This window comes from Sturnus vulgaris, chromosome 30 (genome assembly GCF_052056855.1).
Source record: "Sturnus vulgaris isolate bStuVul1 chromosome 30, bStuVul1.hap1, whole genome shotgun sequence".
Taxonomy (NCBI): domain Eukaryota; kingdom Metazoa; phylum Chordata; class Aves; order Passeriformes; family Sturnidae; genus Sturnus; species Sturnus vulgaris.
Genome location: NC_142272.1, coordinates 1,183,131 through 1,208,653, shown reverse-complemented (window position 1 = coordinate 1,208,653; position 25,523 = coordinate 1,183,131). Strand labels below are relative to the sequence as shown.

General features: G+C 60.8%; 2 protein-coding genes across 2 annotated transcripts in view; one reads left to right on the top strand and one right to left on the bottom strand.

Annotated features, from left to right (window-relative positions):
- Positions 1-336: 336 nt before the first annotated feature.
- COQ10A (coenzyme Q10A) lies at positions 337-5,567 on the bottom strand. Its single transcript, XM_014892530.2, has 5 exons — positions 4,318-5,567; positions 2,740-2,880; positions 2,169-2,361; positions 1,655-1,756; positions 337-1,552 (listed from the first exon to the last, which is right to left on the bottom strand). Exons 1-5 carry the CDS (start codon positions 4,395-4,397, stop codon positions 1,385-1,387), a joined length of 684 nt encoding a protein of 227 aa, XP_014748016.1. The 5' UTR covers positions 4,398-5,567; the 3' UTR covers positions 337-1,384.
- Positions 5,568-5,754: 187 nt separating this feature from the next.
- ANKRD52 (ankyrin repeat domain 52) overlaps positions 5,755-25,523 on the top strand; it is a 50,743-nt gene continuing 30,974 nt past the window's right edge. The window contains 10 exon segments of the mRNA XM_088180844.1: positions 5,755-5,938; positions 9,504-9,587; positions 12,354-12,432; positions 12,885-12,955; positions 15,224-15,424; positions 16,324-16,411; positions 17,917-18,059; positions 20,271-20,483; positions 21,878-21,956; positions 23,344-23,458. Of these exon segments, the coding sequence (XP_088036970.1) occupies positions 5,912-5,938; positions 9,504-9,587; positions 12,354-12,432; positions 12,885-12,955; positions 15,224-15,424; positions 16,324-16,411; positions 17,917-18,059; positions 20,271-20,483; positions 21,878-21,956; positions 23,344-23,458 (1,100 nt within the window). The 5' untranslated portion in view covers positions 5,755-5,911.

Below are 25,523 nucleotides of genomic sequence, written 5' to 3'. Positions count from 1 at the left end.
CCTCCCCACCCCAGCAGCTCTCACTGCGCACACTGGGAGCCCCCCCAGGCTCCCCACACTGCTGGGCTGGGGTGGGGGGGGGGGGGGTCCTGGCAGGGCCCTGGGGGGGCACAGCCCCCTCCCCTGCAGCCCCCCGAGAGGGGTTCAGTCCTGCCCCGTGTCCGGGCCCCCCCGCAGGGACTCGATACACTCCTCCCCGGCCGCGCCCCTGTGTTTGTGTGACCCCCCCTTCCCCCCTGCCTGAAGCCCCCGGGAGCCAGAGCTGGGACCCCCCCCCAGGCCCCCACCCCGGCTCCTCGCAGCTCTCGGGCACTTCTGTACAAACAACAACAAAAATGCAAAATAAATGTTTTTATTAACAAACACCCCTGCCTCCCCCTCCCTTCCCTGGGTGTGGTTTAGGGAGGGGGGGGGTCAGGGGATGGTGCCCCCACCCCACCATGGGGTCCCTCAGTGGTGGAGGCACAACCAGCCTGGTTTGGGTCAGGGGTCTCAGCATGCAGCCCCCCCCGCCCCCCAACCAATCCCCCCTCCCGTGGCTGAATGAGGACCAGGAGGCTGCTGACCCTTGGAAAATGCTCTTTATTGGCCTGTCCAAGCCCTTCCTGCTCGGCCAGCACGGCCAGGGCGGGCTCGGGGGGGGCTCGGGGAGCCCCTCACACCCCCGGCGAGGGGGGAACCGAGGCCTTCCCATCCCCCTGCCACAGGTGAGGAACCGGGGGGGGCCGCTGGGGGGGTGGGGTCGGGACCGTGGGGGTCCCTGCGGAGGGTGCTGGGGGTGGGGGCGGCGGGGGGGGGGGCAGCGGGAGCCGCCCCCTCCCCACCCTGTGCGTGTGGCTTGTGCAAAGTGTGCGACGTCGGGGGGGGGGGGGCTCGGGGGGCTCCTCCCTGCGCCGGCTCCTTCCCTTTTGTTCCTGGAAGAGCTGGGGAGGAATTGGGGGGGGTCCCAGCAGCTTCCACCCCCCCCCTCCCCACAACAAACTCCCCGTTCCTCCTGTTCTCCCGGAGCACGGCGGGGCCCAGGCACCGGAGCTGCCCCCGCCGGGGCCCTCCAGCCTGGCCGAGGAGTTTCAAAAGAACAAAAAAAAAAAAAAAAAAAAAAAGAGTTAAAAAAAAAAAAAAAAAAGAAAAAGAAACCCAACCAAAAAAAAAAAAAAAAAACAAAACAACAAACCAAAACAAGAACTAAAACAAAAGTTAAACCCCCAAATCAGCTACAACTCCAGGGAGTCCAGCGCCGGGACGCAGCTCCTGGCACCGGGGGCTCACGGCAGCCCCGGGGGGCGTTGAGGCAACAGCAGCGGAAACGCACTTGAATAAATATTTTGGGGGGTGGGCTCGGGGCGGGCCCGGCACAGTCCGGGGGTGCCCGGCCCGGCCACCCTCACGTCTGGTGGACCTCGTGGAACATGAGCTCCCGGGGGATGCGGGTCTCGGGCCCGAAGTTCTTGGCCGCGCGGCGCTCGAAGGCGGCCACCATCTGCTTGACCACCTCGTCGAAGAACATGGTGGCCAGCTGGGAGTGCAGCAGGGAGCGGAACTCGAAGGAGATCTGGGCAGGAGGAGGAGGAGGAGGAGGAGGAGGAGGAGGAGAGGTGAGCCCTGGCAGGTGAGCCCCGCCCTCCCCGGGGGGGGGCCCGGGGCGGGGTCGTACCGAGAAATCCACGGTGCTGGTGCGGGGGTAGCCGGGGATGCCGGGGCTGAAGCGCCAGTTGGTCTCCAGGTGGTTGAAGAGGCGCCCGTCGGTGCAGACGGCCTGGGGAGGGGAAAAGAAGGGGTCAGAGGGCTCGGGAGCCATCACAGAATCCTTGAAAAGCTCCCTGGATCCAGTCCAAGCTGGGATCCCCAGAGTGCCACATCCAGTCCCTCCCTGGACACCTCCAGGGATGGGGACTCCAAACCTCCCTGGGCAGTTCCAAGGCCTGACAGCCCTTTCCATGGGAAATTCCAACGTGAACCTCCCCTGGATCGACTTGAGGCTGTTTTCCCTTCTCTGGTGTCCCGTGGGAGCAGAGCCCGACCCCACCCAGCTCTGCTCTCCCCTCGGGGATTTGTGGGGTGAAAAGGTCCCTCCTGAGCCTCCTTTTCTCCAGGCTGAGCCCCTTTCCCAGCTCCCTCAGGACTTCTCCAGACCCTTCCCTGGCATCCAGCCTGAGCTCGCTGCTCACCTTGACGAGGTGTGGCTGCACCAGGGTGACAATGGACGTGTAACGCTCCAGCACGGGTGGGAACCCAACCTCCAGCTGGGCCTTGACGTGGCCGGCGCGCCGCGACACCACCACGGACTTCTTGCACCAGGGCACGAAGTTCTTGTAGTCCTCCACGTTGGCCACCACATCATACATCTCCTGCATGGAGTACCTGTGCACACAGACGGGGTCGGGGTCGGGATTGGGGTCAGGAGCAAGGTTGGAGCTGGGGTTGGAGCTGTGCTTAAGGTCAGGGTTGGAGCCGAGGCTGGGGTTGAGTAGGGGTTGATTGGGGCTGGGGCCAAGGTTGGGGCTGGGGTTGGAACTGGGGTTAAGATCAAGGTTGAGGCTGGTGTTGGAACTGGGGTTGGTGCTGGAACTGGGATTAAGATGAAGGTTGGGGCTGGAACTGGGGCTAAGGCCAAGGCTGGGGCTGGGGTTGGAGTCGGGGTCAGGGTCAGGGCTGGGATTGGGCTTAGGGCTGGGCCTGGGGCCGGCTCAGGCTCAGACTGGGGCTCAGGGCCGGGCTGGGGGTCCCAGCATCACCCACCCGATGATGCGGCGCTCCGAGTACTCCTTGCGCTTGTTGGTGAGGTTCAGGAAGCCCCGGCTGGGCTGGGCTCGCGGCTCCGCGGCCACCGGGACCGGCCGGCCCAGCCGGGCGAGCCGGAGGCCGCACAGGGCCGTGTGCCTGGGGGGACACGGGCGCTGTCACCAGCAGTACCGGGCCGTGCCGGGCCCTTCCCGGGGGACAGGGACCCTTCCCAAATCCCCCCCGAGCTCCCCAGGTCCCTTTCAGAGCCTCACGGGCCCCTCCAGACCATCCCAAGCCCATTCCCACCTGGCTGGTCCCTTCCCGATCAGCTCAGATCCCTTCCAGTCCTTCCTGGACTGGCCCAGGTCCCTTCCCAACCAATCCAGGTCCCTTCCAGACCAGCCCAGGACCCTTCCAGATGAGTCCAGGTCCCTTCCAGACCAGCTCAGGCTCTTTCCAGACCTTTCCAGGTCCTTTCCAGACAGGACCAGGTTCCTCTGGACCAGCCCAGGACCCTTCCAGTCCTTCCCTGGTCCTTTCCACACCAGCCCAGGACGATTCCAGATGAATCCAGGTCCCTCCAGACCAGCCCAGGACGCTTCCAGACCTCTCCAGGTCCCTTCCAGACCAGCTCAGGCTCTTTCCAGACTGGCCCAGGCCCCTCCCTGAACTTCCAGGTCCCTTCCCAAGCCCCTTCCAGACAGGCCTGGGTCACTTTCTGATCAGTCCACGTCCCTTCCTGGCCACTCCAGGTCCTTTTCCCGGGCCCCTCCCGGGACGGGAATCCCCCCTTGAGGCGTCTGGGCCGGTGCCCACGGCCGGGCTGGTGCCAGGGCTGATGCCAGGGCTGCTGTTGGCAGGAGGAGGAGGAGGAGGAAGGCCGGGAAACCCGACCTTGGGGACACCTAATCCAGGCAGGAACAACTGCCCGGTGCCCCCCGGGCCCCCCCGGCGCCGCTCCTGCCCCGTGTCCCGCTCTGCCCCGTCCCATCCCTCCGGTGTCGCTCCAGGAGGGACAACAGGGGGAGGGGACATCCCCCCGTCCCCACGGGAATTGTCACCCCCGGAGTCACCGGGGGCGGTCGGTCCCGGTCCTGTTCCCGTGTCCCTGTCCCCAAGCAGAGGTCACAGCCGTGGGGACACGGCCGGGTGGCCTCGGGACTGTCCCCTCGCCCGGGGCTCGGTGGCAACGGCTCCCGACCCCCGACGGGGCTCGGGTCCCTCGCGACCCCACGGGCGGGGGCGGCACCGGCCCGGTCCCGGTGTCCCCACGCGGGTTTGCTCCAAGGTCAGACGCCCCCAGCGAGTGTTCCCTACCCAGGGACCTTCTACGGGAACCGGGACAGCGGCACCACCGAGATCCCCGACCCCGCAGCGCCGGGACCCCCGGGCCGGCCCCGCCGGGACCCCCCGGGCTCGCCAAGGTGCCCTCGGGCCAGCCCAGCCCGGGGATACCGGGAGCGCGGGCAGGCCCGGAGGAGCCGCCACAGCACAATCGCCTCCCGGGGCCCGCCCCGGTGCCCCCGGGGCCGGTGTGACCTCCGGGCCCCGCCCGCCCGGGGGCCGCCGCCCCGCGGGGCCGCCGCCGCTCACCTGCCGGGCGGGGCCGCCGCGGCCCGCAGGCGCTGCCGCGCCCCGAGCTGGAGGGCGCCGCGGAGCCGCCGGGCCGCCATGACGGGGCCGGAACCGGGGCCGGGCCGGAACCGGGACCGGGCCGGGACGCGGCGCCGCCGCCGCCGTGACCTTTCACCTCGTGACGTCACCACGTCGCCATAGCGCCGGGTACGTCACGGGGCGGGGCGGGGCAACGCCCCCTGAGCGAGGAACGATGGGAGTTGTAGTCGGAGGGTGCGCGGGGCACTATGGGAAATGTAGTCCGGGCCGGCGCTGCATCTGCCTTGAGACCGGGCTCCAACCGGGACCAACCGGGACTGCCCCACCCGGGGCTACCGGGGATGGGCTCAGGCCCAGGGGGCGCCCGGCCCCGCCTCCCACGTGTGCCCGAGGTCCATCGGTCCGGAGAGGGACGGGGAGCCCCCGGTGTCGTGTCCCGGTACCGGCCCCGCTCCGAACTGAGCAGAGGAACCGAGAGACCGGGAATTCACATGGCTGCGAGAACTGTGCCGCCCAGTATAGCCCAGTATAGCCCAGTACAGCCCAGGGCCTCCCAGTGCAGCCCAGAACTACCCAGTGCCAACCAGTCCTACCCAGCACAGCCCAGTACAGCCCAGCACGATCCAGTTCAGCCAACACAGGGCCGGGAATCACCAATTCCCAGCTCGAACACAATTCCCAAGCTGGGAGTGCAGGCCTGGCACTGCTCGGAGCCGCGGGGGGAGCCAGGAGCTGCACCCGGGCCCGTGATCCCCCTGAACCCCGGGACCCCTGCCCGGAGGTCACGGGATGGGTTTGGATCGGGGCGGTCGCTGCTCAGGGACCCCCGGGACCCCCAGGAGCAGCTGGGGATGGGATTCCCTCTGGAGAGACCCCACAGAATGGGATGGAGGTGGCACACAGGGACCCCCGGGACCCTCTCCCACCATTCCAGCACCTTTTGGGATGGAGAAGCCACTACGTGGGACCCCTGGGAGCACCGGCAGCCACCCAAGGACGGGATTTCCATCCGACAGATCCCACAGAACAGCACACAGACACCCCTGGGACCCTCTCCCAGTGTCCCAGCGCCCTTTGGGCTGCGGGAGCCGCTCGTCAGGGACCCCTCGGGACCCCCAGGACCACCGGAGGATGGGATTCCCACCGGACAGACCCCACAGAGGGAAGCAGCACATGGATGACCCCCGGGACCCTCTCCCATCACCTCACCACCTTTCAGGCTGGGGGAGCCGCTGTCCCGGGACCCTCCGGGACTACCGCCAGCCGCTCGTGGCTCTGATCCCCCACCGGGGAGACCCCAGAGAGGGTCAGACCAGCGACCCCCGGGACCCCCGCCGCCCGTGGGGTCACCGCTCCCGGTGCCCGCCGGCCCCTCCGCCCGCGGCCCCCGCCCCGCCGCGGCGATGCCGCTGCCCGCGGGCCGCCCCCCGCTGCCGCTGCCCCCGTCGGCGGCGGCGCTCCGGGGCGGTGGGCGGCGCATCCCCGGCGCTCCATCCCCGCCCCGCAGCCGCCCGAGCGGAGCCGCCGCGGCCGGACCCGATGCCGGGAGCTGGGCGCTGAGGGCGGCCCCGACATGGGGGTTCTCAGCATCACGGACCAGGTACGGCCGCCGCCCCGTCCTCGCCTTCCCCGCTCCCGCTCGCCGCCGGCGCCGCGCCGCGCCCGGGCCTCGCCGCTACGGCAGCCCGGGGATGTGCGGCCTAGCGCGGCTCCGCCACCGGGCCCGGCCCGGCGCCGCCCCAGGCCGCGGGCCCCGCTCCGCCGAGCCCTCCCCGCCCAGCCCGGCCCCGCCGCAGCCCCGAAACGGGCGGGGGTCGCCGCTCGCACCCGCTCCGCCCGCGCCCGCCGGGCCCAGCGCGGCCGGGACGGCCCGGGCCGGGAACGGGAGAGAGCCGGGAATGGGAGCGCCTGGGGCGGGAGAGGGAGAGCCCCGGGGATGGGACCCTCGGGAGGGACCCTCTGAACCGGGAACGGCGTGGCCCCCGGGGACGGGACCCTCGGGAGGGACCCCCTGAACCGGGAACCGGAGAGCCCCGGGGATGGGACCCCTGAACCGGCAACGGGAGAGCCCCGAGGTTGCCTGGGCCGGGAACGTGAATCATCAAAGAGGGATCGTGCCCCGGGAGAGCCCCGGGAGTGGGACCTCCTGAACCGGGAACGGCGGTGCCTCCGGGATGTGTCATCCCGGCCCAGGAACGGCAGAACCCTGGGGCTGGGACACCTGCGTGGGGAATGGCAGAATCCCGGGAACGGGACCCCCGGCCCTGGGCACGGGACCCTCGGGAGGGACCTCCCTGCCCGGGGACCGCGGAGCATCGAGGGGGGATCCCGGTCCTGAAACCCCCCCGGCCAGGAACGGCGGAGCCCCCGCGATGGGACCTCCTGGATCGGGAGCGGGAGAATCCCGGGAATGGGAGAATCCCGGTCCGGGAACGGGAGAGCCCCCGGGACGGGCCCCGTGGACCGGGAGCAGCAGAGCCCCCGGGGTTGGGACACCTGGATCGGGAGCAGGAGAACCCCGGGAATGGCAGAACCCCAGGAACGGGATCCCCCCGGCCTGGAACGGGAGAATCCCGGGAATGGGACACCTGGATCGGGAAGGACGAAGCCTGCAGGGATGGGACCTCCCGGTCCGGGAACGGGAGATCAGATCCCTTCCTGGGGTTGGGACACCTAGGCCGGGAATGACAGAACCCCAGGAGAGAGAGAACCCCGGGAATGACAGAACCCCGGGAATGACAGAACCCCGGGAATGGGAGAACCCCGGGAATGGGAGAACCCCGGGAATGACAGAACCCCGGGAATGGGAGAACCCCGGGAATGAGAGAACCCCGGGAATGGGAGAACCCCGGGAATGAGAGAAACCCGGGAATGACAGAACCCCAGGAATGGCAGAACCTCGGGAATGGGAGAACCCCGGGAATGACAGAACCCCGGGAACGGGAGAACCCCGGGAATGGGAGAACCCCGGGAATGACAGAACCCCGGGAACGGGAGAACCCCGGGAATGGGAGAACCCCGGGAATGACAGAACCCCGGGAATGGGAGAACCCCGGGAATGAGAGAAACCCGGGAATGACAGAACCCCAGGAATGGCAGAACCTCGGGAATGGGAGAACCCCGGGAATGACAGAACCCCGGGAATGGGAGAACCCCGGGAACGGGAGAACCCCGGGAATGAGAGAAACCCGGGAATGGGAGAACCCCGGGAATGGGAGAACCCCAGGAAGGAGAGAACCCCAGGAATGGCAGAACCCCAGGATCGAGACCTCCTGGAGTTTGGAGGATCAAGGGGGGACCCCCGGGACCCCCGGGACGGGACCTGGCCCTGCTGTGATTCCTTCTGTCCCCCCAGCGGGTCCTGGGTTTTGGGGGTACCCCTGGGGTGCAGGGCGGCCTCAGAGAGGTTTTGGGGACACTCTTGGGGTGCCGGGTGTTCTCATGGAGTTTTTGGGACGGCAGGATGTCCCCACTGAGATTTTGGGGTACCCTTGGTGTGCAGAGTGTGCCCATCAGGTTTTGGGGTGGCCCTGGTTTGCAGAGTGTCCCCGTCGAGTTTTGGGGGTACCCCTGGTGTGCACGGTGTCCCTGTCGGGTTTTGGTGACGCTGCTGGCTTGCAGGTTGTCCCCATCGGTTTTTGGGACACTTCCGGGGTGCAGGGTGTCCCTGTGAAGTTTTGGGGACACCTCTGAGGTGCAGAGTGTGCCCATCGAGTTTTGGGGGTACCCCGGGGGTGCAGAGTGTCCCTATTATGTTTTGAGGATGCTTTTGGGGTGCAGGGTGTCACTGTCGAGTTTTGGGGGTACCTTTGGGGTACAGAGTGTCCCCGTCAGGTTTTGGGGACACTCCTGGGGTGCAGAGTGTCCCTGTCGTGTTTTAGGGACACATTTGGGGTTCAGGATGTCCCCATTAGGATCTGGGGATGCTCTTGGGTTCCCTGCTGTGGTCTGGGGACTTTTTTGGGGTGCAGGGTGTCCTCATTGGGTTTTGGGGACAAATCTAGGGTTCAGAATGCTTCCATTAGGTTTTGGGGACACTCTTGGGGTGCAGAGTGTCCCTGTCATATTTTAGGGACATATCTGGGGTTCAGAGTGTCCCCATCAGGTTTTGGGGACACCCCTCCCATGGCTGTGCTGTCCCCAGAGCTGTGACCTTGGGGTCACCTGGGCTCACACCCCCTTTTCCCCACAGATTTCCCCCTTTTGTCCCCTGGATTTTGGGGTCAGGGGCTGCCAGAGCCCCCCAGCCCCACACCAAGCCCTGCTTCTGCTCCTGCCCTTAATCCAGGGATGGATTTTAGAGCCCTGGGAGGAGCTGGGGGCGAGGGGGATGAAAAAAGGGGGAATTTGGGGTTGGAAGGGGATGAAGAAAGAGGGGATCAGCCCCTGATTTAAACAAAACTTTATTTTTTTGCGATTCCCCAACCACTCCCTTCTCCCATGTGCCAGACCTGGAGCCTTTTGGGGCACCATTGGTGTTTTCCAGCCTTTCCCAAAATATTTCTTTTGTGAAAAAAAACCACTTTTTTTTTTTTTTTTTTTTTAAAGCATCTTAACAAGTGATGCCGCTGCATTCCAGGGGGATGACACAGCCTTGCCCTGACCCAGGATGTGTTCCCGGGCTTGGAAGTGCCCTGATTTTGGGATGAGGCAGGGCTGGGAAGGGGTCACAGCCAGACAGAGCTTGGAGAGGCTTAAAAAAAAGCGAAATTCGGTGGTTTTGAGCTTTAAATCCAGCCTTGGGGGGTGAGAAGAGCTTGGGGGGGGTCACAGCACCCAAATCCCTCCATCCCAAAAAGCCTCAGTGGGGCTGTGTGGGGTCTGGCAGCGATCAGGGGGTGCTGAGCACCCCAAGGGCAGCTCTGCCCCTGATTTTTCTGCAGGAAAATGGAATTTTTAGGTCTTTGAACAAGGAAGGGGGTTCAGGGATCGTTGCTGTCCTGGAGGGGTTTTGTGCTGTGCCCAAATTTTGGGTGGCAGGAGCTGGAGCTGCTGTTCCCCTGGGGAAGGATTTCCCCAAAATTCCCAGATTATCGAGGAAGAACCAGGAAAAAAAAAAAACCCTGTGCTGGCTGGAAAATCAATCCCAGGGGCTGGCTGGGGTGATGGAGGTGCTGCAGTTGTGTCCCCTGTCATTGTCACCACTCTCCCCCTGTCCCTTGCAGCCCCCTCTGGTCCAAGCCATCTTCAACCGGGATGTGGAGGAGGTTCGGTCGCTGCTCAATCAGAAGGAGAACATCAATGTACTGGTGAGGGACATCAGTGTCCTGCTGCTCCCCAGATCCCTCCCTCAGGGCTCCCCAAATCCTCCCCATCCCATCCCCATCCCCATCCCATCCCCATCCCATCCCATCCCATCCCCATCCCCATCCCATCCCATCCCCATCCCCATCCCATCCCCATCCCATCCCATCCCATCCCATCCCATTGATCCCATCCCATCCCATCCCCATTCCCCATCCCCATCCCATTGATCCCATCCCATCCCATCCCATCCCCATCCCATTGATCCCATCCCATCCCATCCCATCCCATCCCATCCCCATCCCCATCCCATTGATCCCATCCCATCCCATCCCATCCCATCCCATCCCATTGATCCCATCCCATCCCATCCCATCCCCATCCCATCCCATTGATCCCATCCCATCCCATCCCATCCCATCCCATCCCATCCCATCCCATCCCATCCCCATCCCATCCCATCCCATCCCCATCCCCATCCCATCCCCATCCCATCCCATCCCATCCCATCCCATCCCCATCCCATCCCATCCCATCCCATCCCATCCCATTGATCCCATCCCATCCCATCCCATCCCATCCCATCCCATCCCATCCCATCCCCATCCCATCCCATCCCATCCCCATCCCATCCCATTGATCCCATCCCATCCCATCCCATCCCATCCCATCCCATCCCATCCCATCCCCATCCCATCCCATCCCATCCCCATCCCCATCCCATCCCCATCCCATCCCATCCCATCCCATCCCATCCCATCCCATCCCATTGATCCCATCCCATCCCATCCCATCCCCATCCCCATCCCATTGATCCCATCCCATCCCATCCCATCCCCATCCCATCCCATTGATCCCATCCCATCCCATCCCATCCCATCCCATCCCATTGATCCCATCCCATCCCATCCCATCCCCATCCCATCCCATTGATCCCATCCCATCCCATCCCATCCCATCCCATCCCATTGATCCCATCCCATCCCATCCCATCCCCATCCCATCCCATTGATCCCATCCCATCCCATCCCATCCCATCCCATCCCATCCCCATCCCATCCCATCCCATCCCATCCCCATCCCATCCCATCCCATCCCATCCCATCCCATTGATCCCATCCCATCCCATCCCATCCCCATCCCCATCCCATTGATCCCATCCCATCCCATCCCATCCCCATCCCATCCCATTGATCCCATCCCATCCCATCCCATCCCATCCCATCCCATCCCATCCCATCCCCATCCCATCCCATCCCATCCCATTGATCCCATCCCATCCCATCCCATCCCATTGATCCCATCCCATCCCATCCCATCCCATCCCATTGATCCCATCCCATTGATCCCATCCCATCCCATCCCATCGCATTGATCCCATCCCATCCCATCCCATCCCATCCCATCCCCATTCCCCATCCCCATCTCATCCCATCCCATCCCCATTCCCCATCCCCATCCCCATCCCCATCCCCATCCCCATCCCCATCCCATCCCATCCCATCCCATCCCATCCCATCCCATCCCATCCCATCCCATCCCATCCCATTGATCCCATCCCATCCCCATCCCATCCCATCCCATTGATCCCATCCCATCCCCATCCCATCCCCATCCCATCCCATCCCATCCCATCCCATCCCATCCCATCCCCATTCCCCATCCCCATCCCCATTCCCCATCCCCATCCCCATCCCATCCCATCCCATCCCCATCCCCACCCCTCACTCTGTGCTTCCAAAATCGTTTTTATCACTCACCCCGTGCTCCCCAAAATCCTTCCCAACTCCATCCCTCACCCAGGGCTCCCTAAATCCCTCCCATCCCCATCCCTTGCCTGGTGCTCCCCAAATCCTCCCCAAATCCTCCCCATCCCCATCCCCATTCCATCCCCATCCCTCGTTTCCATCTCCCAAAATCCTTCCCTGGACACCTCCAGGGATGGGGATTCCAAACCTCCCTGGGCAGTTCCAAAGCCTCACAGCCCTTTCCATGGAAAAATCCCTCCTGGTGTCCATCCTGAGCCTCTCCTGGAGGAATTTGGGGCTGTTCCTTCTCATCCTGGGAGCAGAGCCCGACCCCACCCGGCTCTGCTCTCCCCTCAGGGATTTGTGGGGTGAAAAAATCCCTCCTAAAATTCCTTTTCTCCAGGCTGAGCCCCTTTCCCAGCTCCCTCAGGACTTCTCCAGACCCTTCTGCTGCTGCTCCAGCCCTTCCCCAGCTCCATTCCCAGTTCCATTCCCAGTTCCATTCCCAGTCCATTACCAGCTCCAGCCCCTCCACAGCCCTGGAGGAGGAAGAGGAGGCAGGAGAAGTTCTCTCAGCCCTTTCCCAACCCTTTCCCAACACTTTTCCAGCCTTTCCCTGCCCTCTCCCAGCCTTTCCCAATCCTTTTCCAGCCTTTCCCAACCCTTTCCCACCCCTTTTCCAGCATCTCCCACCCTCTCACAGCCTTTCCTTGCCCTCTCCCACCCTCTCCCAGCTCTTTCCCACCCCTCTCCCAGCCTTTCCCAACCCCTTTTCACCCTTTCCCAGCTTTTCCCATCTTTCCCACTCTTCTCTCAGCCCTTCCCAACTCTTTTCCAGCCTCTCCCAGCCCTTTCCCAGCTTTTCCTTGCCTTCTCCCAGGTTCTCCCAGCCTTTTCCACCCCTTTCCCAGCTTCTCCCAGCCTTTCCTTGCCCTCTCCCATGTTTTCCCAGCTTCTCCCAGGTTTTCCCAGCCTTTCCAAGCCCTCCAAGCTCACAGCTGGGTTTTCCCTCTCCCCCTGCAGGACCAAGAACGCCGGACCCCGCTCCATGCTGCTGCCTACATCGGAGATGTTGCAATCCTCGAGCTGCTCATCCTGTCAGGTGAGCCCGGGGGGCACCCCCCTGACCCCCCCCGAGCCTCTGGGGTGCACCAGGGTGGGGATCAGGGAATGGTGCCACGATCCTGAGAGGTTCCACGGCCTGGAACCGGGAGAGGGATGCTCAGAGGAGCAGTTCCACTTGATCCCAGAGAAAACCCCCCAAAATCTGGGGGGGGGGGAGGTTTTGCTGAGTTTTGGGCTGTGTTTGAGCCCTGTGTGTGTTGAATTTGGAGCGTCCTCATCTGCTCCTCACCCTGTGCAGCCTCAGGGAGGAGAGAGAGAACCCTCCCAACAGGGAGAAACTGGGAAAATTCCCAGTCCCTTAAACAAGATCTGGGATAATCAGGGATGTTCCCTGCTCTGTGTCAGGGTCTGGGCAGCAGGGAGAGGCATCTGAGGGGTTTTTTTTTGGGGTGCTGGGACCCCTCCTGAGCCCGTGTTGTCCCCCCACAGGTGCTAATGTGAACGCCAAGGACACGGTGTGGCTCACGCCGCTGCACCGCGCCGCAGCCTCTCGCCACGAGGTGGGTGCTCGGGGGAGAGGCATTCCCTGGGGGAAAAATGGGGAAAAAAGGCACTTTCTCCTCTTGGTTTGGCTTTTGGGGAATGCAGAGAAAGCAGGAAAAAATTTCCTCCTTGGTTGCCTTCCCTCCATCCCTCCAGGGATTTCCCCATTTCTTCCTCCCGGCCTTCATCCCTTCCCCAGGGTTTTGTTCCAGGTTCGTCTCTCCTGGAGGGTTCATCTCTCTCCTGGAGGGATGTTGGGGCTCCCACCCTGTCCCTCAGGAGCTGATCCCAACAGATTTCTTTGGAAAGTTTTCCTGGCCTTTATTTTTTGTGGGTTTGACTTCATTCTGCTTAACTTCACCCTGGTTTGGAGAGGGAGGAATTGTTGGTTGGAGCAGGAAATCCAAAGTCCTGGGTGGAGTTCTCCTGCTCAGGTGCTCCTGAAATCCTTTTTATCCCTCACCTGGTGCTCCTGGGGTGGGACACGAGTGTGAACTCCTCTCCTGAAGGTGTTTGTGTGTGCACAAAATCACAGAGCTCCTGCTGCTTCTCTGGGAATCTGGGAGTCCACCCTCATTTTTTACCTGGGAATTTCTGGCATCTCCCAAAAGGAGCCTTCCCAAAATGCTTTCCCTGCCTGGAGCCAGCTCTGGGGGGTGGCTGGGTTGGTTTTTTGAGGAGTGAAGAGCAGAGCAGCAGATCTTTGGGATTGGGATCCCTGGAAGAAAGACTTTTTATCCTCTTTCCCTGGCTTGGGCTGTGAGGAGCACAAAGTTCTGGAGGGAGCTGGGAAAAAAATCCCTGATTTGGAGAGGGAGGAATTGTTGGTTGGAGCTGAGAGATCTGAAGCCCTGGGTGGAGTTCTCCTGCTCAGGTGCTCCTGAAATCCTTTTTATCCCTCACCTGGTGCTCCTGGGGTGGGACACGAGTGTGAGCTCCTCTCCTGAAGGTGTTTGTGTGTGCACAATCCCTAAAACACAGAGCTCCTCTGGGAATCTGGGAGTCCACCCTGATTTTCCCACCTGGGAATTTCTGGAATGCCCAAAATCTCCCAAAAGGAGCTTTCCCAAAATGCTTTCCCTGCCTGGAGCCTGCTCTGGGGGGTGGCTGGGTTGGTTTTTTGGGGAGTGAAGATCCGTGGGGTTGGGATCCCTGGGAGCTCTGGCCCGATGGCAGAGGGAGGGGAAGGCAGGAAGCCAAAGCCTGAGCAGGAGCACAGGAAATAAATGTCAAATGTAGGTCAGTGGGTCAGGTCTGTCAAAGCCCGGGCCCTGCTGAGTCACTCCTGGCTCTGCACGTGCTGCTTCTTGCCCTGGCTCCGGGGTTTTCCTTCCCCCAGCCAGGATTCATGGCTGGGATGAGCCCACCTGGCTCAGGTCCCACCTGGAAACGGAGCTGGAGCAGCCCAGGTGAGGGCTGGGGGATTCCCAGGAGGTTGGAAAAGATCTCCAGGTCTAAGCTGGGACTGATCCCCACCAGGGCCCTGGACACCTCCAGGGATGGGGATTCCAAACCTCCCTGAGCAGTTCCAAAGCCTCACAGCCCTTTCCATGGAAAAATCCCTCCTGGTGTCCATCCTGAGCCTCTCCTGGAGGAATCTGGGGCTGTTCCTTCTCATCCTGGGAGCAGAGCCCGACCCCACCCGGCTCTGCTCTCCCCTCAGGGATTTGTGGGGTGAAAAAATCCCTCCTAAAATTCCTTTTCTCCAGGCTGAGCCCCTTTCCCAGCTCCCTCAGGACTTCTCCAGACCCTTCTGCTGCTGCTCCAGCCCTTCCCCAGCTCTGGCCACGCTCCAGCCCCTCAATGTCTCTGTGGGCCTGAGGGCCCAGAGCTGGAGCCAGCACTGGGGGACAATCCCTGCCCTGGGGACAGCCCAGGTGCCACCCAGGGCACACCTGGGTACACCTGGGCTCGTGTCCAGCACTAGGGAACAATCTCTATCCTGGGGGACAATCTACCCTGAGGGACAATCCTTGCCCTGGGGACAGCCCAGGTGCCATCTTGGGCACACCTGGGTACACCTGGGCTCGTGTCCAGCACAGGGGGACAATCTCTGCCCTGGGGGACAATCCCTGCCCTGGGGACAGCCCAGGTGGCACCCAGGGCACACCAGCCCAGCCCCAAGGCCTTTCCCCTCTCCCAGCTCTCACACCCTGAGAGAACCCCCCCACCCACAGACACAAACAGCTCCTTGCACATCCCGGAGCTCTGGAACCAGCAGGGATTGGGGTCTGGGGGGTTCCTGGGGCTGTGCCCGAGCCCGCCTGTGCTGTGCCACCCCACAGAAAGCCCTAAACCTGCTCCTCAAGCACTCGGCTGATGTCAATGCCCGTGACAAGCACTGGCAGACGCCGCTGCACGTGGCTGCTGCCAACCGGGCCACCAAGTGCGTGGAGGCGCTGGTGCCCCTGCTGAGCACCGTGAACGTGGCCGACCGCACCGGGCGCACGGCGCTGCACCACGCCGTGCACAGCGGCCACCTCGAGGTGGGCACCGGGACAGGGGGGCACTGGGGACAGGGGGGCATCGGGGACAGGGGGGCACTGGGGACAGGGGGGCACCGGGGACAGGGACAGGGAGGCACCGGGGACAGGGGGGCACTGGGGACAGGGAGGCACTGGGGACAGGGCACCGGGGACAGGGGTGGGCAGCAGGGACAGGGGGGGCATCGGGGACATGGGGTACTGGGGACAGGGGGCATCAGGACAGGGGGGCACCGGGGACAGGGGGGCATCGGGGACAGGGCATCAGGGACAGGGGGGCACTGGGGACAGGGGGCACCGGGGACAGGGGGCACCGGGGACAGGGGGCATCGCGGACAGGGGAGAGCACCGGGGACAGGGCACCGGGGACGGGGGGAGGGGGCACTGGGGACAGGGGGACATCGGGGATAGGGGGGCACCGGGGACATGGGTGGGCAGTAGGAACATGGTGGGTACAAGGGACAGGGGAGTACCAGGGACACGGATGGGCACTGGGGACAGGGAGGCACCAAGGATGTCAGGGTGGCTGGGACACGGGTGGGCACCGGGGACACGGGTGGGCACCAGGGGTGTCAAGGTGGCAGGAACAGGGGTGGGCAGGGACATCAGGGTGGACAGTGGGGACATTGGCATGGGCAGGGACAGCGGTGAGCAGGGGTGTTGGAGTGGACATGAGGGACATCAGGATGGGTCAGGGGACAGGAGTGGACAGCAGGGACATCAGAATGGCCACAGATGTCAGGGTGAGCAGGGATGTCAGGCTGGACAGGGATGGGGTGGGCAGCAGGGACATTGGGTGGACAGGGACATTGGGGTGTGCTGGGACATTGGGGTGTGCTGGGACATTGGGGTGTGCTGGGACATTGGGGTGGCCCCACTCACGCTGTCCCCACACCCCACAGATGGTGAATCTGCTGCTCAACAAAGGTGCCAGTCCCAGCACATGTGACAAGAAGGACCGGCAGCCCCTGCACTGGGCCGCCTTCCTGGGTGGGTGTTCCCTGCTCCTCCTCCCCTGCTCTCCCTCCTCTCCACCTCTCCCATTCCTCCTCTCCATCTCTCCCATTCCTCCTCTCCATCTCTCCTGTTCCTCCTCTCCACCTCTCCCATTCCTCCTCTCCATCTCTCCCTCCTCTCCATCTCTCCCATTCCTCCTCTCCATCTCTCCTGTTCCTCCTCTCCATCTCTCCCGTTCCTCCTCTCCATCTCTCCCTCCTCTCCACCTCTCCCATTCCTCCTCTCCATCTCTCCCTCCTCTCCATCTCTCCCATTCCTCCTCTCCATCTCTCCCATTCCTCCTCTCCATCTCTCCCGTTCCTCCTCTCCATCCCCTCACTCCCTTCATTCCCAATCCCACACAGATTCCCCTCCCTGTGTTTCCCATCTCTCCCGATGTTTTCCCATCTTTCCATTCCCCCCCTCCATTCCTCCCGTTCCTTCTCTCTCTCCTTCCCCCTCTTCACCTCTCACATCCCTTCCCTCCATCTCTCCCGTCCCTCCTCTCCCTCTCTCCCATTTTTTCTCCATCTCACATTTCCTTCATCCATCTTTCCCATCCCTGCTCTCCCTCTCTCCCGTCCCCGTCTCGGTGCTGTCACGGTTGTTGTCACGGTTGTTGCTGTCCCGGTGTTGCTGTCCTGACTGTTGTCACACTGTTATAGTCACACTGTTATAGTCATGCTGTTGTAATCACGCTGTTGCTGCCTTGGCTGTTGACATGGCTGCTCTCATGGCTGTTTTCACAGCTGTTGTTGTCACACTATTGCTGTCATGGTGTTGCTGTCATGGCCATAGTCACGGTGTCACTGTCACAGTGTTGCTGTCCTGGTGTCACTGTCAGGGCTGTTGTCCCAGTGTCGTTGTCCCGGTGTTGCTGTCCTGGTGTTACTGTCACAGCTGTTGTTGTCACGGCTGTTGCTGTCCCAGCTGTTGTCATGGCTGTTGTCACAGTGTTGTCATGGCTGTTGTCACACTGTTGTAGTCCCGGTGTTGCTGTGCCAGTGTTGCTGTCCTGTTGTTGTAGTCACCGTGTTCCTGTCCCAGTTGTCACAGCTGCTCTCACAGCTCTTGTCACAGCTGTTGTCCCAGCTGTAGTCATGGTGTTGTTGTCACAGTTGTTGTCACACTGTTGTAGTCACGGTGTCACTGTCCTGGCTGTTGTCCCAGCTGTTGTCACAGTGTTGTCCTGGCTGTTGTCCCAGGTGTAATCACGGTGTCACTGTCCCAGCTGTTGTCACCGTGTTGTCCCGGCTGTTGTCCCGGCTGTTGTCATGCTGTTGTAGTCACGGTGTCACTGGCCCGGCTGTCGTCCCGGCTGTTGTCACGCTGTTGTAGTCACGGTGTCACTGGCCCGGCTGTTGTCCCGGCCGTTGTCACGCTGTTGTAGTCACGGTGTCACTGTCCCGGCCGTTGTCACGCTGTTGTAGTCACGGTGTCACTGTCCCGGCCGTTGTCACGCTGTTGTAGTCACGGTGTCCTGGTCCCGCTGTCCCCAGGTCACCTGGAGGTGCTGAAGCTGCTGCTGGCGCGCGGGGCTGACGTGCTGTGCAAGGACAGGCGCGGGTACACGCTGCTACACACGGCGGCCGCCAGCGGCCAGATCGAGGTGGTGAGACACCTGCTGAGGCTGGGGGTGGAGGTGAGAGCCGGGACTGCCTGCGGGGGGGGACGGCAGCTGGGGGCGTGGGGACAGGGCTGTGGGTGTGCCCGAGCTTTGGGTGGGGACAGAGCTGTGGGTGTGACAGAGCCGTGGGTGTGACAGAGCTGTGGGTGTGACAGGAGCCGTGGGTGTGACAGAGCTGTGGGTGTGACAGAGCCGTGGGTGTGACAGAGCTGTGGGTGTGACAGAGCTTTGGGTGTGACAGAGCCGGGGGTGTGACAGAGCTGTGAGTGTGACAGAGCCGTGGGTGTGACAGAGCTGTGGGTGTGACAGAGCTGTGGGTGTGACAGAGCCCTGGGTGTGACAGAGCTGTGGGTGTGACAGAGCTTTGGGTGGGAACAGAGCTGTGGGTGTGACAGAGCCGTGGGTGTGACAGAGCCGTGGGTGTGACAGAGCTGTGGGTGTGACAGAGCCGTGGGTGTGACAGAGCCGTGGGTGTGACAGAGCTGTGGGTGTGACAGAGCCGTGGGTGTGACAGAGCTGAGGGTGTGACAGGGCTGTGGGTGTGACAGAGCTTTGGGTGTGACAGGAGCCGTGGGTGTGACAGAGCCGTGGGTGTGACAGGAGCCGTGGGTGTGACAGAGCTGTGGGTGTGCCAGGGCTGTGGGTGTGACAGGAGCCGTGGGTGTGACAGAGCCGTGGGTGTGACAGAGCTGTGGGTGTGACAGAGCCGTGGGTGTGACAGAGGTTTGGGTGTGACAGAGCTGTGGGTGTGACAGAGCTGTGGGTGTGACAGGGCTGTGGGTGTGACAGAGGTTTGGGTGTGACAGAGCCGTGGGTGTGACAGAGCCGTGGGTGTGACAGGATCCCTGGGTGATCCCTGGGTGGTGACAGGATCCGTGGGTGGTGACAGAACCTTTGTGTTCTCCTCATCCACCTTTCCCCATCCCAAATCCCCAAACTCCACGGATCCCAGGGACCCCACAGATCCCGTGGACCCCATAGGTCTCATGGACCCCACGATCCCATGGACCCCACACACCCCACAATCCCAAAAACCCCACAATGCCAGGGACCCCACAGACCCCACAATCCCAAAAACCCCACAATGCCAGGGACCCCACAGACCCCACAATCCCAAAAACCCCACAACCCCACAAACCCCACAATGCCGTGTCTCCCCAGATTGATGAAACCAGCTCCTTTGGGAACACGGCCCTGCACATCGTGTGTTAACTGGGGCTACAGACCCCACACACCCCACGGACCCCACACACCCCACACACCCCACAGACCCCACACACCCCACACACCCCACAGACCCCACACACCCCACAAACCCCACAGACCCCACAGACCCCACAGACCCCACAATCCCACAAACCTCACAAGCCCCACAATGCCAGGGACCCCCCCAAACCCCACAGACCCCACAATCCCGTGTCTCCCTAGATTGATGAACCCAACTCGTTTGGGAACACAGCGCTGCACATCGCGTGTTACATGGGGCTACAGACCCCACACACCCCACAGACCCCACACACCCCACAGACCCCACAGACCGCACACACCCCACAAACCCCACACACCCCACAGACCCCACAAACCCCACATACCCCACAAACCCCACAGACCCCACACAGCCCGCACACCCCACACACCCCACACACCCCACAGACCCCACAAACCCCACACACCCCACAAACCCCACAAACCCCACATACCCCACAAACCCCACAGACCCCACACAGCCCGCACACCCCACACACCCCACACACCCCACAATCCCAAGGATCCCACAATCCCAAGGATCCCACAATCCCAAGGATCCCACAATCCCATGTCTCCCCAGATTGATGAACCCAACTCGTTTGGGAACACGGTGCTGCACATCACGTGTTACATGGGGCTACAGACCCCACACACCCCACACACCCCACACACCCCACAGACCCCACAGACCCCACAGACCCCACAGACCCCACAATCCCACAGACCCCACAATCCCAGAGACCCCACAATCCTGTGTCTCCTCAGATCGACGAGCCCAACTCGTTTGGGAACACGGCGCTGCACATCGCGTGTTACATGGGGCTACAGACCCCACAGACCCCACAGACCCCACACACCCCACAGACCCCACAGACCCCACAAACCCCACAGACCCCACAAACCCCACACACCCCACAGACCCCACAGACCCCACAGACCCCACAATCCCAGAGACCCCACAATGCCGTGTCTCCCCAGATCGACGAGCCCAACTCGTTTGGGAACACGGCGCTGCACATCGCGTGTTACATGGGGCAGGACGCGGTGGCCAACGAGCTGGTGAACGTGGGGGCCAACGTGAACCAGCCCAACGACAAAGGCTTCACCCCCCTGCACTTCGCCGCCGTGTCCACCAACGGCGCGCTGTGCCTCGAGATCCTGGTCAACAACGGCGCCGACGTCAACTTCCAGGTGTGGGCCTGGGGGATTGGGGGGATTGGGGTCTGGGGTCTGGGGTTTGGGGTCTGGGGGATTGGGGTCTGGGGGATTGGGGGATTGGGGGGATTGGGGTCTGGGGTCTGGGGTTTGGGGTCTGGGGGATTGGGGTCTGGGGTCTGGGGGATTGGGTCTGGGGGGGTTTGGGGGATTGGGGTCTGGGGGGTTTGGGGTCTGGGGTTTGGGGTCTGGGGGATTGGGGTCTGGGGGGGTTTGGGGTCTGGGGTTTGGGGTCTGGGGGATTGGGGTCTGGGGTCTGGGGGATTGGGGGGCTTGGGGTCTGGGGTTTGGGGTCTGGGGGATTGGGGTCTGGGGTCTGGGGGGGTTTGGGGTCTGGGGGGGTTTAGGGGATTAGGGGGTTTGGGGTCTGGGGGATTGGGGTCTGGGGTCTGGGGAGTTTGTGGGGTTTGTGGGGTTTGGGGTCTGGGGGGTTTGTGGGGTTTGTGGGGTTTGGGATCTGTGGGGTTTGGGGTTTATGGGGTTTGGGGTTCGGGTGTGGGGTCTGTGGAGTTTGGGGTCTGTGGGGTTTGGGGTTTGTGGGGTTTGGGGGTGCAGGTATGGGGTTTGTGGGGTTTGTGGGGTTTGGGATCTGTGGGGTTTGGGGTTTATGGGGTTTGGGGTTCAGGTGTGAGGTTTGTGGGGTTTGGAGTCTGTGGGGTTTGGGGTCCAGGTGTGGGGTCTGTCGGGTTTGGGGTCTGTGGGGTTTGGGGTGCAGGTGTGGGGTCTGTGGGGTCTGTGGGATTGGGGTGCAGATGTGGTGTCTGTGGGGTTTGGGGTTTGGGTTTGAGATCCAGGTGTGGGGTCTGTGGGGTTTGGGGTCTGTGGGGTTTGGGGTTTGGGTTTGGGATCCAGGTGTGGGGTCTGTGGGGTTTGGGGTCTGTGGGGTTTGGGATCCAGGTGTGGGGTCTGTGGATTTGGGGCTCCAGGTGTGGGATCATTGGGATTTGGGGTTGGGTTTTGGGGGAAGGTGCTGGGGTGTGGCTGAGCCCTCTGGGTGTGTTTGGGGTTTTTGGGATGGTTTTTGGGATGGTTTTGGGATATTTTTGGGATATTTTGGGGATATTTATGGGATGGTTTGGGGACGTTTTTTGGGACTTTTTTAGGATGGTTTTGAGATGTTTTTGGGATATTTTAGGAATGTTTTTGGGATGTTTTGGGGGATATTTTTGGGACGTTTTTGGGATATTTTTGGAATGTTTTGGGAATAATTTTGGGATGTTTTGGGGATAATTTTGGGATATTTTGGGGATATTTTTGAGATATTTTGGGGATATTTTGGGGATAATTTTGGGATGTTTTTGGGATAATTTTGGGATAATTTTGGGGCTGTTTTTGGGGTGTGTCTGAGCCCTCCTTGTTCCCTTTCCCAGAGCAAGGAAGGGAAGAGCCCCCTGCACATGGCAGCGATCCACGGCCGCTTCACCCGCTCCCAGATCCTCATCCAGAACGGTCAGTGCGGGAATCCCGGGAATGCCGGGAATTCCGGGAATTCCGGGAATGTGGGGAATGCTGGGAAATCCCTGGGAAATCCCTGGGAATGTGGGAAATCCCTGGGAATGTGGGACATCCCAGGAATGTTGTGAATGTTGGGAACGTTTGGAATGTTCTGAATGCTCTGGAATGTTGTGAATGTTGTGAATCCCAAGAATTTTGGGAATGTTTGGACTGTTGTGAATTTTGGGAATTTTGGAAATCCTGGGAATTTTGGGAATGTTTGGAATGTCAGGAATTGCAGGAATGTGTGAAGTCCTGGGAATGTTTGGAATGTTGGGAATCCTGGGAACTTTGGGAATGTTGTGAATGTTGGGAATTTTGGGAGAGTTTGGAATGTTGGGAATTTTGGGAATTTGGGGAATGTTTGGAATGTTTGGACTGTTCTGATTGTTGTGAATTCCCTGGAATGTTGTGAATGTTGGGAATTTGGGGAATGTTTGGAATTTTGGGAATCCCTGGACTGTTGGGAATTTTGGGAATGTTGGGAATCCCAGGAATATTGTGAATTTTGGGAATGTTTGGAATGTTGTGAATGTTGTGAATTTTGGGAATGTTGGGAATCCCTGGACTGTTGTAAATGTTTGGAATGTTGGGGATGTTTTTGGGAATGTTGTTGGGAATGTTGTGGATGTTTTGGGGAATGTTGGGAATGTTGGGAATGTTTTTGGGAACGTTGTGGATATTTTTGGGAACATTGTTGGGAATGTTGTTGTGGATGTTGTTGGGAATGTTCTTGGGAACGTTTTTGGGAATGTTGGGAACGTTGTGGATATTTTTGGGAATGTTGTGGATGTTGTTGTTTATGTTGTTGGGAATGTTTTGGGGAACGCTGTTGTGGATGTTTTTTGGGAATGCTGTTGTGGATGTTGTTGGGAACGCTGTTGGGAATGTTGTTGGGAATATTGTGGATGCTGTTGGGAATATTTTTGGGAATGTTGTTGGGAACGCTGTTGGGAATGTTGGGAATGCTGTTGGGAATATTTTTGGGAATGTTGTTGGGAACGCTGTTGGGAATGTTTTTGGGCATGTTGTGAATGTTGTTGGGAATATTTTTGGGAACGCTGTTGTGGATGCTGTTGGGAATGTTGGGAACGTTTTTGGGAATGCTGTTGTGGATGCTGTTGGGAATGTTTTTGGGAATATTTTTGGGAACGCTGTTGGGAATGTTGGGAACGCTGTTGGGAATGTTTTTGGGAATGCTGTTGTGGACGCTGTTGGGAATGTTGGGAATGTTGTTGGGAATATTTTTGGGAATGTTGTTGTGGACGCTGTTGGGAATGTTGTTGGGAATATTTTTGGGAATGTTGGGAACGCTGTTGGTAACGGCCCGGCTGTTCCGCAGGCAGCGAGATCGACTGCGCCGATCGCTTTGGGAACACCCCCCTGCACGTGGCCGCCCGCTACGGACACGAACTGCTCATCAGCACCTTGATGACCAACGGCGCCGACACGGCCAGGTGAGACACGGGTACGGACAGGTGAGACACGGGTATGGACAGGTGAGACACCATGGACAGGTGAGACACGGGTATGGACAGGTGAGACACGGGTACGGACAGGTGAGACACGGGTATGGACAGGTGAGACACCATGGACAGGTGAGACACCATGGACAGGTGAGACACGGGTATGGACAGGTGAGACACGGGTACAGACAGGTGAGACACCATGGACAGGTGAGACACGGGTATGGACAGGTGAGACACCATGGACAGGTGAGACACCATGGACAGGTGAGACATGGGTATGGACAGGTGAGACACGGGTACGGACAGGTGAGACACCATGGACAGGTGAGACACCATGGACAGGTGAGACACGGGTACGGACAGGTGAGGCACAATGGACAGGTGGGACATGGACAGGTGACACTATGGACAGGTGACACTGTGGACAGGTGACACTGTGGACAGGTGAGACATGGACAGGTGAGACACTATGGACAGGTGACACTGCGGACAGGTGAGACACTATGGACAGGTGACACTATGGACAGGTGGGACATGGACAGGTGAGACACCATGGACAGGTGACACTGCGGACAGGTGGGACATGGACAGGTGACACTATGGACAGGTGACACTGTGGACAGGTGAGACATGGACAGGTGACACTGTGGACAGGTGAGACATGGACAGGTGAGACACTATGGACAGGTGAGACACTATGGACAGGTGACACTATGGCCAGGTGACACTATGGACAGGTGAGACATGGACAGGTGAGACACTGTGGACAGGTGACACTATGGACAGGTGAGACACCATGGCCAGGTGAGACACGGGTCGTGGCAGGTGAGGCACAGGTCCTGGCAGGGAGCACAGCATGGTGCTGCAGGTTCTGGAAGGGAACACAGAGAGACCTGGGAGGGTCCTGGAAGAGTTCTGGGATTTTCCTGGAATTTTCCTGGGATTTTGATTGGAATTTGCTGGAATCTTCTCAGGAATGTTGTGGGATTTTCCTGGGAATTCTGCTGGGATTTTGCTGGGAATGTTGCTGGGAATTTCCCACGATTTCGCTGGGATTTCCTGGTGCTGCTGCTGCCCCAGTTCCCGTTCCCCATCCCCATTCCCAGTTCCCATTCCCAGTTCCCATTCCCAGTCCCTCACTGGTTTTCCTGTCTCTCCAGGCGGGGTATCCATGACATGTTCCCATTCCCATTCCCAGTTCCCATTCCCAGTTCCCAGTTCCCATTCCCAGTTCCCATTCCCATTCCCCATTCCCATTCCCAGTTCCCATTCCCCATTCCCAGTTCCCATTCCCAGTCCCTCACTGGTTTTCCTGTCTCTCCAGGCGGGGTATCCATGACATGTTCCCATTCCCATCCCCATTCCCAGTTCCCATTCCCAGTTCCCATCCCCATTCCCAGTTCCCATTCCCAGTTCCCATCCCCATTCCCAGTTCCCATTCCCAGTTCCCATTCCCAGTCCCTCACTGGTTTTCCTGTCTCTCCAGGCGGGGTATCCATGACATGTTCCCATTCCCATTCCCATTCCCAGTTCCCATTCCCAGCTCCCATTCCCATTCCCAGTTCCCATTCCCAGTTCCCATTCCCATTCCCAGTTCCCATTCCCAGTTCCCAGTTCCCATTCCCAGTTCCCATTCCCAGTCCCTCACTGGTTTTCCTCTCTCCAGGCGGGGTATCCATGACATGTTCCCATTCCCAGTTCCCATTCCCAGTTCCCATTCCCAGTTCCCATTCCCAGTTCCCAGTTCCCATTCCCAGTTCCCATTCCCAGTTCCCATTCCCAGTTCCCATTCCCAGTTCCCAGTTCCCATTCCCAGTTCCCATTCCCAGTCCCTCACTGGTTTTCCTCTCTCCAGGCGGGGTATCCATGACATGTTCCCATTCCCAGTTCCCATTCCCAGTTCCCATTCCCAGTTCCCATTCCCAGTTCCCAGTTCCCATTCCCAGTTCCCATTCCCAGTTCCCATTCCCAGTTCCCATTCCCAGTTCCCAGTTCCCATTCCCAGTTCCCAGTTCCCATTCCCATTCCCAGTTCCCATTCCCAGTCCCTCACT

Excerpts from the sequence above, each read along its gene's own strand:
- COQ10A (XM_014892530.2), bottom strand. The coding sequence starts at position 4,397 with ATGGCGGCCCGGCGGCTCCGCGGCGCCCTCCAGCTCGGGGCGCGGCAG. Across the intron at positions 2,881-4,317 it reads GCGGCGGCCCCGCCCGGCAG|GCACACGGCCCTGTGCGGCC; the intron begins GTGAGCGGCGGC and ends GTGTCCCCCCAG. Across the intron at positions 1,757-2,168 it reads TGCAGCCACACCTCGTCAAG|GCCGTCTGCACCGACGGGCG; the intron begins GTGAGCAGCGAG and ends TCCCCTCCCCAG.